Genomic DNA, 14094 nt, shown 5'->3' with positions numbered 1-14094 from the left:
TACTATAAATGATTTATACCAAAGGATATTTGTTAACTGTTGTGTAGTAGAACCACTTTTAAACTATACTTGGACGAATCTATGAAAAGGCGCCAGTCCTCAGGTTTATGAACTTGTCCTAAGTACAACATAATCTCGTCAATATTTGTGTAATAAACCAAATTATTTCATCAATAAAGTACTGAGAAAATTCTTTTTGTCGGTTTCGAAAGCCTGAAATTTTTGTATTTTTTTAAAGTAAATTTCAAACTTGCAGTCTTGATCCTAACAGTTCAGCTTAACTTTTTGATGAATTTAACTCCCTAACAAAGTCGTTTAATTCACCTTGTGATGTAAGATGTGGCTTATTGGAACACAATTCACACAAAATCAAAATCATTATTTTCATCTTCAGTACTGCCTGATTCTCTCCCTGATCAGTGTTTTCAGAACATACATTCACAGGTGGCTCAGGAACTGGAATAATTTCACTGTGAGGTACAAGCGTGGTTGCAGATTGCAATAAAGGATATTTTACAGTATGTTTAGATTTTTTAGAAATCCTCCAGACACACTTGTTAAACAAAAGTAACAATCGGTTACATGATCTTTTTGTTCAGACCAAACCATAGTTACACCAGAATGCAAAGCCTTCCATGAACCTTTCAGCCATCCTCTTAAATATACAGAGCAATTAGTGCATACTATACGAGGAGCTCACATCTTATCCTGATCACCATTTTACACTGAAAATACAAATGATATGCTTTTTTAATTGAAGGTGTAATGTTTTTTTCTATTTGATTGTATGGTAAACTCACCACATACATAATAAAAGGCATCCACATCGTTTACACAATTTCGAGGCATTATGACCACTGTTATCAAACTGACAACAGCAATAAGACTTAACAAGATTAATTCTGTCCTAAATCCTTAATACAAACAACACAGCTGTGTTTTCAGGTACATGTTTTGACCTGCACAGACATGATAATCTTCTCCATGAATGCACACTCTTCAGTATTAGATATGATGTCATAATATGTGACTATGATATGATTTAATTCTTTGTCTAGTGTTGTTTATTTATAGCTTACTAATTATGTTAAATTAAATAATAAAAAATGAGCTAACAAAATACAATATAGGATCTTGAAATGATAACTATATGTTGAAAAATGAAAAAAAATCCTTTAATTAAAATTAAAAAAATTTTCATAAATGGTGGATGATAAACAGATTCTGAGTTCATATTCGTTTTCAGCATCAAAAAACAAAGTAATATTATGATTCGCATGTTAGAAAACAAAAATTATCTTTATCAGAGTAATATTTATAAAAAACTCAATAGTACTATAACTTTAAAACCAATAAATAACACACAGAAGGTTGAGAATGTTTACTTAAGATATTCATTGTTGAAAATATTACTGAAGTTTATGATAATAATAAATTTAAACCCGAGTATAAAACTAACAACCACATAATAAAATATTTAAAAAGCAATAATAATACTGATTCATATAGTTTATGTGGGGTTTATTAGATAAAGTGTAATGATTGTGAGAACATTTGTATAGGTACAACCAATAGATATTTTAAAGCCAGATTTTTTTAACATTTTAGGCATTATAAAAATAAAAAATTGGGTTTCTCTAACGTGCTGACCATATTATTGATAATAAACATTCTATTTCTGATACTAATACTAATTTAGAGATTAAAAAAGGAGATATAAAAAATTATAATAATAAAATTTAGATATTTTGTTAAAGTATTATATATGTATAAATATATGCAGGGATTCAACTTGATCAACTTACAAACAGAATTTGAGGAGGACACACTTCAAAAGCTCAATAGATAGCAGCACTTTTACAGATATTACATAACATTCTATTTAATAGTACAGTACTATAGTATTGGCTGGCCATATACTTGTAGTATGTTTTTATTTTACTTTTAATTGACATATATTTTATATGTTATTTTGATTTTAATATTTTTAACTTTTCGTTTTAATTTTTTATATTTTATGTATAATTTGTAAATTTATACAAAGTATTTAAAAAAATAAATAATCTACAACTGATGATGCGGGTTAGTGCGAAAATACTTTTGTAGTAATCATATGAAAAAATAAGGCGAGTGTCATTTTATTTTATTTATTTTCTGTACTTGAGTGGATCACATTGAATCATATATTTGAACTATTAGTACAGAGATGAAATGGGTCTTGAAAGGATCGATTTTAGAAAAAATAAATAAATATATATATATATACTGGGTGTTTATAAAAGAACTCCATGGTTTCAAATATTATTTAAACAGCATTATATTTAAAGTATTACTTACATGAGTGAATATTCTGAAAGGGTAAATTCTGGAAATTTTTTTTCATGTTTAATACACTCAATATGTGTACCATTGATTGCTTTGCACACATCTAGATGGTAATCCAGCTCCTCCTATATATTCGCCAGCATATTGGGTGTAATGGATGCATGCTACTGCTGCAACAATCCTCTCCCATAGGTGGTTGATGGCAGATTTTTTCCAAATAAACAATATTTTTCACATGCCCCCATAAAAAGAAATCAATTGGGGGTCTGGGCTCCTCCTTGGTGACCATGCAGTCAGCTTTCCTCTTTCAATCCACCTGTTTTGAAACCGAATGTTTAATATAGTAGATACTTGCTGTAATGCAGCAGAGTGCCATCTACTTGATAGAAAATTAATACTTGTTTTTCTCAGTATTGTCAATCTGTGGAAAGACATAAAGTTCAAGCACATCACAGAAAATTTTCCCATTAATTGTGCTTTCTACTATAATGTATGGGTGTACAATTCGTCAGACCACACCAAACTTTGACTTTGGGAGAGTCACGCTGATGTTTGATAATTTCATGCAGTGGCTCTGATACCCAATCCTGCAATTTTATCGATTTACTGACCCACTAATGTGGAATGTCGTCTCATCTGAAAACATGACATTTTTCAGGTAGTTCATCAATATTATTACCATTAAAGCTGCAAACTCCAGTCTTTTCGCTTTGTCATTGGGTTTGATTTCATGCAAAAGTTGTATCTTAGTCTAAGCCTTGTATGCATTTGTTCACTTAAGATTGAGGTATTCTTAACTCTAAACTGCAGCTTGCTAATGACTTTTTCAGGCTACGCAAACAAGATTCTCAAATTTGTTCCACATTCTGTTGAGATACAGACAGTTTGCCTTATGACTTCCCCTTCAAGACACTGCCTGCTCCTTAAACTGATTAAACCACTGGAGTATTGTTTTATTCATTACTGCTGTATTCACATCAATAATTATCCTGAACGGTGATAACTAATCTTCTTTCAATAAACCAAATGACACACTGAGCTTTCTGCTGTGGTGTCATCTTCACTGAGTGAGACTGCCAGCCGGATACTTGGTGAAGGTCACACTGGTGCCACCCATAATGAAAAACCTAACACTATAACAAATATAAATATGTAAACTAGATACTTTTAATTGATTCCTGTTTTTCATTATGATTTTTTGGAACCAAGTAGTTCTTTTATAAACACCATATATATATATATATATATATATATTAATTTCTTTTATCAAGTCCAGTTTTATCAAATGAATGTATTTTAATATTAATTAATTGGTTTCTTAGCAAAGAAAAAAGGAATATGTAAACTTCATTATAGCTTAAACATTCTGTGTTACTTATAGTATGAATAAGATATTTTAATTAAATTATGTGAATAATATTACTAATTATTTCTATGTACATCATGTTAAATATTATCATAAGAAATTAACTAAAATTGCAGATGTTAAGCATTTAATAATCTTAACCCTGTTGTAATTTCTTAAAATAATTATTTAATTTTTGTCCTTTACTGGAGATTCAGTTTATCAAGTATTCCATATCTCAAATCATTAATTCTGTATTCACAGTTGTCTGGTTCATTTTGAAAATTTTAATTTTTTTCAGCTAAACAATCTTTCTTACGTTAATTTTGGCTGAGAAATGAAGGTGTGAATAAATTTTTATTAAAGTCCTATATTGACAAAACAGCACCAAATCAATTACTGCTTCTCAGACTAGTTTATGGTGGTGTACCTAGTTTCCACAAGCTCAGTAATATTTTTCCTTTTTTGTGTTGACCTATGATGATGTTACATTTCATAATTTCATCTAACTTTATATTTAATCACTTTGAATCCAATACTATCATGATCATTATCTTTGCAAAGATTGTTTTATATTCCTAACACTATTGAAACTTTAATTTCTTTCTATACATTTCTGTTGTACACAACATGAAAGATATTTCAGTTCTTCCAAAATGTTCACCAGTTACAGAACTCTAATAGTAACGATGTAAATGTTAAATTGAATCGATGTAATGTGTGTAAATTCAAAACCACACCCATGGTAAGAGAGAGTAGAAAAATGGATCTTATAAACCTTGAAGTATTAATACAGGGAATTCCTATAATTGTTATAAGATATGTTAATTTATTTAAAATCAATCTGAACGTTATATAATTTAAGGTTTTCTGAAAATATTCTTTTTTTTTAGAATTGTCACTACAAACAGAACTATGATACATGAGTTAGTTATGCCAAACTAATGAAACATTCTGTAACACAAAAATCTGGAGTATAAAAACAGAACTGTAGTGATTGTAATAAATACTAATTAAACTAAATAAATACACATTCCCTGCAGATAATATAATAATTTACATATCACAATTTGGTTTTATAACTTAATAGAAATAGTTATAATTAATCTAAGCAAAGTCTCATTAATTATAAGATTGAACAATAGATATAGAGTACGTATGTAAAAATATAACCCACAATATGCAGATTTTATTTCTACATGAAAATAGGAGCTGAAGACACTTTAGCAACAAATGTAGAATATGGTTTTGAATTAAGTACTCTGAGAGATTCATTTGCTTCACTTACAGTAAAAAATATAAATTCATAATGGACATTTACATTAAACATTACAATAAGTATTTTACATATAGAATAATACTATAACTCTTTTCTATATTTAAAGCCACCATTTTGTTAGTAGGGAATAATTAAGATTTACAGACTGCTTTAGAGATACCTAGTTTCGTTGGTTTCTATTAATGAATGATAAACTATTGTCAAGATCAACTCATTTAAAATAATATATTATTGTTGACAGGTGTTGATAGAATATTGAGAAGAGTCGAAGTAGTTTTTGTGTTGCACAAGTCGCAGGAGGTGGTGAAGTAACAAATCAATCATTTGGAAACTTATATTTAACTGCTTATGTTAATTGTTGAGCTGAATTCCATTATTTTAAAAGCAAGTTGATTATTAAGAAAGGCCCTTACTCTTTTCTATGATTACAAAAGCTGTATTGAAAGAAGTAATGTTTTTTTTCTTTCTTTTTCCAATTCCCTTATAATATTGCACAAATCATAATAAAATAAATTTAATTAAAAATAAGTTACATTAAACTGATAGATGAATAACATAAATAAATTTGTAACAACATTTATAAAAGATTACAAGTAAAGTATGTAATATTCTGATAACTGCATTTATGAATTTTTATTTTATTTTTTATGAATAGTTTGATAACCACCATTCTTTCATAAACAAACTATACTGGTCTATTTATTACACTGGGAGTATGGATCTAAAAACCACATGCTGATATTAGTTGTTATTCAGTTGTAAGGACTTACAGTTTTATTATTATGTCATTGTGAGAAAGGCATATTGATATTAAAGATTTGTTTTGGATCCCATCTGTTTTTTTCTTTATCATTCATATCATTAAACACCTTCCAAAATTTCCTGTACTCTGTCTTATTTTGGATAATTTCTTCCAAATTTTCTAATAGATCTTTCTCCTGAGTTTTAATAACTTGATTTTTGTGACTTTAAATATTAAAGTTAGCTTTAAGTGAAGTTATTTAATTTAAAGTGATGAAGGTGTAATAGACCAGTTTTCTGTTATTCATATGTAAATTATTTGAACAAAATAGTATGACATTTACAAAATAATTGGCATGTTAAATTAATGTAGCCCAACAAAATAAAAAAAATTCTTGGAAATTATAACTTGTCGACTGACCTTTAGCGTCGGTTTTAATTAAAATTTATCCACCAACATAAATTATTTTACAATTTTTGAAAAATATTTTTAATAACTTTGACAAACTTATATGTTGTAGGACCAAATTATATTTTTATTATTATTTCATAATTTTTACCGTTACTTTGTAAAACCTTTTTAAAAAAGAATGAACAAAAATATCTATCACAAATTATTGATATAAGGATGGTTGGTAATTCTACTTTGGAAGGTAATCTAGATCTGCTAAAGATATAGTAGAAGCTGTTTGTGATTATTGATTTGTTTCGGACAACAGTTTTTACGCTTTGAAGACAGACTCCTAGTTAAAAGTATTGATGCAAGTCATTACAAACAAAATTCATCCCATTCCCAACTGTGGTACATAAACAACCTTACAAATATTCTGTTTCCCTTTATAAATACAAATGAATTTTATCCTCAGAATGCGATTGTTACTGTATAATGAACTTATATTCCATTCTTTTAGAAGAACAGCATTTTATTATATTATTTGAAGACTTATGATGTGACAAAATCAGTCATTGACAGATAACATTGTCACGAATGGGTTGATGTATACATCATCACCCCGTTCGTGACATGTTTCATTTTTCTTTCAGAATTAATTTTTATTTAATACTCTGTTTAATTCATAATATACAGAAGCGTGCAAATTAATCCAAACACGGGAAGTTTTTGTTTATTTATATGTTGTGACTACGCTGCTTGACGACATCCATTCTTTAATTTTGTGTAATGTGAGGTTATTCTTCTTTAATTATTTAGCAATTTTCATGTTATAAATAGCATTTTGTTAAGTTTATTTCATTTTTTATTACAAAATCAAGTTTTTTGTTGTGTGTCTTGAATATATAATAATGGACATAACTCCAAGAAAGCATTTGTAAATGTTTCTTTTTCTGAGCATACCAGTATAACACTGAGAAATAGCCTCTGAGTTTGATGTTGGACTAAAAACAGTAACTACTATTTTAAAACTGGCTCTTTTGCACTTCAAAGAAAAGGCAAATGTCACCATAAAAGAAAAACTACAACACAGAATCAGTTAATTGTGAGAAAAAGTAAACTTGATCCAAAATTATTTACTGTGGACTTAAATCAAGAATTAGCAGCCAATGGAACAGATTTACACATGACAATTGTTAGACGCAGACTTCTTGCAGACAGGAAAGCTCGTTGGTAAGATAAAAAACAGCTTCACCACCAATGTGCAAAAAAAATCTCATGGGAACAAAGCACATCCTAACTGGACCAAAGAAGACTGGGAAAATGTTATGTTTTCCTGCAAATCACATTTTTATTTCCAGGGGCAAAGGGTTCCATATGTTACAAAAACATCACATGAAAATACGTCACCGTCTCATATCTAACAATCAATTAAACATCTCCAAAAAAAGATTTTGGAGTTGTTTCACATTTGAAAGCTCTTGTTCATTACTTTATGTAGATGTTATGTTGAAAAGTGAAGGATATATAAAGATTCTGAAGGAAAGGGTTGTAGCACAACTTCAAAACAAATCTCTACAAAGCATCAAGACTGTTCCAAGAAGACTTGGTGCCACACCTTACTTCCAAAAGAGTGCAAAAAAATTTTTGAAGAAGAAACATTAAAGTGCTCGTGTGGCCAGGCAACTTCCCAAACTTAAACCCAATTGAAACTCATTGGACAATAGTCAAAAAGACAACTCTCAATAATGAATTGAACCACAAAAATTGACCTCATTAAAGCAATAATATTATTGTTATTGTTTCTTGATGAAGGAATAAAAAAAAAAAAGTGCAGTACACTTATTGAATCGATGCCAGATTGAGAACATGAAGTAATCAAGAATTAAGGAGGACACATTAATTACTATGTATTCACAAATTACATAGGTATGATTTTATTTCTAAATAGAATTACTTTTTATTAAATAACATCCATGTTCAGATTAATTTGCACTCTACTGTATCTGAGTGGCGTAGGAAGTAGTTAAAATTAGCCATTTTAAATATTTTACAGCATGTAGGCTGGTTTGACTATTTATGACATCGTTATCTATTTTTATTATAGCTTAAAAAAATATATTAATGTAGATATTTATATTTGCTGTAAATATATTTCAGTACTTTTTACTTCATCATCTTATAGATTTGTTAATATTATTTGTATTAACAATATAAATGTAGTATTGTTATTTATAATTGTAACCCAATAACAGTGATAGTATCTCATTCTATCTTCATTCATCTAGATATAAATCCCGTCAGACGGCTTTTTTCACATCTTCTAAAGTTAATTTTTATTAAAGAAAAAATAATAGGGTGTTAGTTGTAATTGGAATTCACCACATTCTAATTACAAGTTAATTATAATGAGCACAGTTTCTTTTGTGATATTCCAGGTCTTGCAGAACTGTCACGTTCTGAAGCACAATAGGTAATGTAATTTATTAGCACTGAAATAGATAATTCATCACTCTTATGAGAAAATTGAAAGAGATTGTTGTTTCACTAACACTGTTATAAGTGATAGTTATAAGTTTGTTTTATTTTAACAAATAAAACAAACTCTCAGTTGCATTCACAAATTTGCACTCATTTTATATTTGCTCATATAAGTATGCTTAAAAAAAAAAAAATCTTTATTCCTAAAGATGGTAAACTAACCCGATTAGAGATTGCCAAGTACTGTAGGGAATTGGATCAGCTACCTGGTTCTATCTTTGCTTAACAGCTGCTTCTTATTAGATCTTAGCAGGATAGTGACTTTGTCAAACTGTCCAGCACTGTTGTTTCATTTTAAGGGTTTGCATAAAGTCAAAATTATTGACTGAAGTGCCTACTAAATAAATGCCTCTGATTCCTGCTATGAATCAGTCAAATCAGACAACACACAATATACGAGTGGACAAGTTATATGATTAAGTGACTAGGGATTATAATTTATTGAGATTTTCTAAAATGTTTTAGTAAACATTATTTTTTTTTATAATTTTAATTTCACATAATATTACTGATTTCAAAGTTGATATAATCAGTGCATTTTTCTGTTATGATCATTCTATGAATTTTAGAGGTATCAATTCTATTTTGTTCTTCACTACATCAGTTTTCTACTTGACTGATAATTATTAATGCTTTAAATCATTCAGTTTTATAAAAATTTCTTATGTTAAATAATTATTTTTCTGCAGTAGAAATTGGGAACACTAATCATTGTTAAGCCCTGAAGCAGGTGTGTATGAATTTACAAATAACTAACAGTATCAGTACTAGTTCTTTTATTATTCATAAACTGGGGATCTATGTGATTGTTTTGTGTTCAGTCTTTTATTATAATGTTTTGACTTCTGAAAGATTTAACCTTAGTTTTTTATCTTTCGTTATAGTTGAACAGTTGGCTATTACGAGACTGTAAAATAAATAAATAATGTTTTTTTATATTTCTAGTCTATACAATATTAGTCAGTGCCTGCCATTGTTGCAGAAACACAATTGAAGCAGCTGCTCATACTTATTGCAACAGACTACAGTGTATTCATTGTTGTTGTAGTTATTATTATATTTTTGTGTACAAAATATAAATGCATTTCAATATCTACATTCTGTATGTCTCCTAAATTATTCATACAGTAATATTTTGAAACGTGGAACATGATTTCTGCTTGTAAAAATAAGTTTTTTATTTGTTTATTGTAAAAATAAATTTTATTGAAAAGTAGTAAAGTATATTATTCTTTGGGATTTGAAAAAAAAAATTATTAGGTTTTTTAACTGATTTATCTGTGTTTTTTTTTTAGAATAGAAAATATTACCCTTCATTTAAAAAACAAATAATAATGTTTTTATGCCATTAATGATGTACTATCTTCTTTTTTATCATTTTGTATCTAATGATAAGGAATTCCAAATCTTTATTCTGCAAGGACAACTTTTTTAATTTAAAAAAATAATATTTTGATTGTAATCCAGTCATGTTTTAAGACAATTAATTAAGACTAGTTAGTACTTATTTCAGTATCATTATTGTGCTTGTAGTTCATACAATAATGGGTACTAGGAGGGTTAAATAAAAAAAATCTTATTTTTTAAATAAAAATAATAATTAACTGAAATAAAATTAACAATTCTATATTACCTATTGCATTGGATTATGGCTCAGCTGGATCTGATCAGACTAGACACACAATTTTTCTTATTCTCGTTTTTGGTTTTTAATTATTTGTTCAAGATCCATGCAATGGAAATTTTACGATTTAAAATTTTTTTTCTGCGGGCTTATTTACCAGAGTGGCCCAGAAATGTAGAAATTATACTTCTTTGACTGCACTACTTCCTACATCGTGTGGAAATGAAAGGAACTTTAGTTGTAAGTAAATCCCATAAACTTTTCACAGAGAACTATTTAAAACTTCAAAATGACACAAAATAAACCTGGTAATCGAGTAACTATTTACTTTCAAAAAACAATCATTAGTCACTAATTTAGAAATATATGTTAAATGTAATTATGTTCTGTTACATAAAACATAATACAATATAACTGTAAAAACAACCTAGAAGTTGAAAATATGCCCTTAAGCTCTCTTGTTTCATCAGACAAAAATATGGTATAACTACAAAAAAAAGTATGCGAGGCATTATTGTATAATATAAATTATGTATGTTTTTATGCAGCCATGGAGTCTTTACCTAATTGAAGCTTTTCTATCTTATTTGCTATACCATAAAGTATTAACATACAAGAAGAATATAAAACTGCTAACACCAGTTGAGTCACCAGTCTTGATATGAGGACTAATATATTTCAAATCCAATAATTCTTTGATATTGACTTTTATATCTTTTCAACTGAAAAACTCCCAGCAATAACTTTAGTTAAAAGAAAAATTCATCAATAACAATTCATTAATCACTTCTAACCAAACTGGCTGCTGGGATTGGTTCCAGTAGATCACCATATTAAGAATATTTAATACAATTTATTTCTTTTAATGTTAGTTACCAATCGTAGCACTTGAGGCCACCAAAATATACAGTATTTTGAGCTCATATGAGTAGGTATATAATAAAAGATTTAAATTGCATTAATAAGTAAAAGCTATTTCAATTTTTATTATACTGACTTTCAAATTTTAAAAGTTCAGTATTGCTTGATTAAAGAAGTGATTATACAGAGATGCCTGCAAAAATGTATTCTTCAGTAAGAGTTTATTAAGGTAAAAATATCTTCATTAATAATGAATATAAGTCATTAATTTGGTTAATGTCAAATTCTAAAAATTAAAAAGTAGTTATATTCATAGTAAAAATGTTAAAAAAATAAATTATATAAAATGTTGAAAGAAAGAAACACGTAGAAATAGAAGTAGCTAGTAAAAGTTTGATGTGTGAGCTTCCGTTAACATTTTTAATTTGGTTTGGGTCGTCATAAAAATCAATCTTTTTTATAATAATTTTCAGTGCTGAGTCAATGAAATATTTTTTTCAATTGTACTTAAATTATATTTATCAATGGAATAATAGTTTTAATAGAATATTTATGTTTTTAATTAACAATCATTCATTTTATTATTTTCAGGAGAAAAGGAGATTGTAGAAGAGGTTCCTATAGAAGAAGAAGAATTTTCTGTTGAAAAAGTCCTGGATAAAAGAATACGTAATGGAAAAGTTGAATATTTATTAAAATGGAAAGGATATTCCAAGTGAGTATAATTTATAAGATGATGTTGGAAGAACCTACGTTAATTACATGTACACTCCGGTTCAAATTTTATGTTAAAGAAGGGAAATTTTTAAGTTCAAAAAAATGGATTTATGCTTATTTATTTAGGATAATATTTTGAATCATTGTAATTTACATATTATTAGTTCATGACTTTTTGTTTATTTTAAATATGTCAGAGCCAAATTGAAAAATCAGGCTTAATGTAAAGAGCGCTGTCATTTTGCAATGCACCTGGCAAATTGGAAAATTATCTAGCAATTTCTCATCAACCTGATATTCTTCAGGCTTATTGTAATGACCCCATACAACTTTAGGCTAATTAGAAAAGGTACAATTGTTTGGTGAAACAGCCTGATTTCATCCAGGCTTATTGCAATAAGCCCACGGTAATGAAGGCTTATTAAAAAGTAAGCAGGTAAAAAAACTATGCTAACTAGTGTTTACTTAGTGAACTTTTGAGTTATATATAACTACGAAACAATAATTTTTTTAAAGGAATTATCATTATTAATTAGTACTCTGTAGTTGTCAACTTTAGCTTTATATTCATTTATTTCCACATGGTGAACTGTTATGACAGTTCAATGAACACAGTTAATTGGCTTTCTCATATACACGTTTTTGTTCTACAATGAGCGCCTGCAACTGGCCACCAAATATCGATTCATTCACTGCAGCTTCACAAACAGATATATATTTTTCTGGGATGTCTTCAAGGATTTGTGCGCAATAAATCTGGAAGTCACATCTTGCAAACCATTTTTAATGCCACTTTTTGTTCCAATCTGGTAAACATTATTTTCCACCTTAAGAGTTTTTCCAATTAAATTTGAACAGTCTTAAAGGATCATGGTCTACTTTTGAAACATTTAACAAAATAAAGTTTCTGATTGCAACACGTTTCAGTTTATTCCCATTAGTTTCAATTGTTTTTTCTGGTGCTGTCTACTGGTCTTTGTGTGCTTTTTGATGATCCTTTGTTATTTTTTCTTGTCTTTTGCAAGTAATAATTGGCATTATTCTCATCAGAGCTTGAGACAACTCTTTGACAAGTTGCATGAATTTTCATAGAAAATGAAGAGCACAATGTAGATGATATTTAATTTTGTTCATGCATGAACAAATAGAACACATCTCTTTTTCAAAGTTAGCGACTTTTCTTTCTTCTTCCTGTGCAATTTCTCTCTCCTTGCCATCCTCTATAAACAGTTCTAAGTTTTCTTTACTGTCAATTTTTTTCTAATACTGTTTGTGAGAGATTCGTTGAACCTTGTCCTTACTTTGGTTCTGTTCCAAATGTGCTATGCATGGGCTTTGTCCTATGACTATGTTTTGAGGGGTTTTTTGCCACTAAACAAAATGGCATCCTGTTACTCAATCTAAACTTCTGTTGTCATCCATCCAAGCACATAACATATTTTCAACATCCTGGTTGCAACACTGCACTCCTTTGTAACTGTGAATGCCGTTGTTTTCCATAGACTATTTTACAATTGTGCCACATAGCTTAAAGTTCCTTGATTACATCAGCAATAAATTCTTGCCTGTTGTCACTCTGCAAAATATGAGGTGCACCAAAGTCTAGAGATATTTTCAGCAATTCAAATGCAACTTCAGCAGCAGGCTTGTCAAAGGGCAAAGAAGACAAAATTTTGTCACATGATCTTAGTAGTTCATTAATTAACCATTTGTATTCACAGGCAGTTGGTTGAAAATCACCCAACTCAACTTGACTTCAAAGATTAAAATCTTTTGTAGTAATTGGTCGTACAACAATGTTACAGTGTTGTTGAGATTTTTTCATGTTACACATTCTACAAAGTGGTACCAAAGTTTCAACGCTGGTCTTAGAACACTCAATTTATCACGGCAATTTGAGAATCACAGCAATTTATCTCTTCCATTATATCCAGTGGCATGATGATACTGAAGAACGTGTTAAAATATTCTTCAAGAAGAACTATTACTACAGCAGGATCCTCATTTTTTTTTTTTTTTTTTTTTTTTTAATTAAAATTCTTTACTGGAATTATTTGATTTTAAAATTTCACAGATGGTGTCTTCTATAGTTGCATTAGTCCACAGTTTTTTTAACTATATCATCACTCTTGTTACTGTATTAATTCTTCTTTTTTTATTAAAGTTTAATTTCATGTTATAAAGTTCATCTTGGGAATCACTCCCACTATTCTTACTGTCCTTCACGTTTTTAAAAATATTTTTTTCAATTTGTCTGTTGTTACCATCTG

General features: G+C 28.6%; 1 protein-coding gene across 3 annotated transcripts in view; it reads left to right on the top strand.

The window, feature by feature from the left end:
- LOC142329701 (chromobox protein homolog 1-like) overlaps positions 1-14094 on the top strand; it is a 41935-nt gene that overhangs the window by 13833 nt on the left and 14008 nt on the right. For all 3 annotated transcript variants that reach the window (XM_075374407.1, XM_075374406.1, XM_075374408.1), the window contains one exon: positions 11699-11822. In XM_075374407.1, the coding sequence (XP_075230522.1) occupies positions 11699-11822 (124 nt within the window). The remainder of the gene's footprint in view (positions 1-11698; positions 11823-14094) is intronic.

Source organism: Lycorma delicatula, chromosome 9, assembly GCF_047948215.1.
Source record: "Lycorma delicatula isolate Av1 chromosome 9, ASM4794821v1, whole genome shotgun sequence".
NCBI classification, from domain to species: domain Eukaryota; kingdom Metazoa; phylum Arthropoda; class Insecta; order Hemiptera; family Fulgoridae; genus Lycorma; species Lycorma delicatula.
This window is presented reverse-complemented; position numbering and strand designations above follow the sequence as displayed.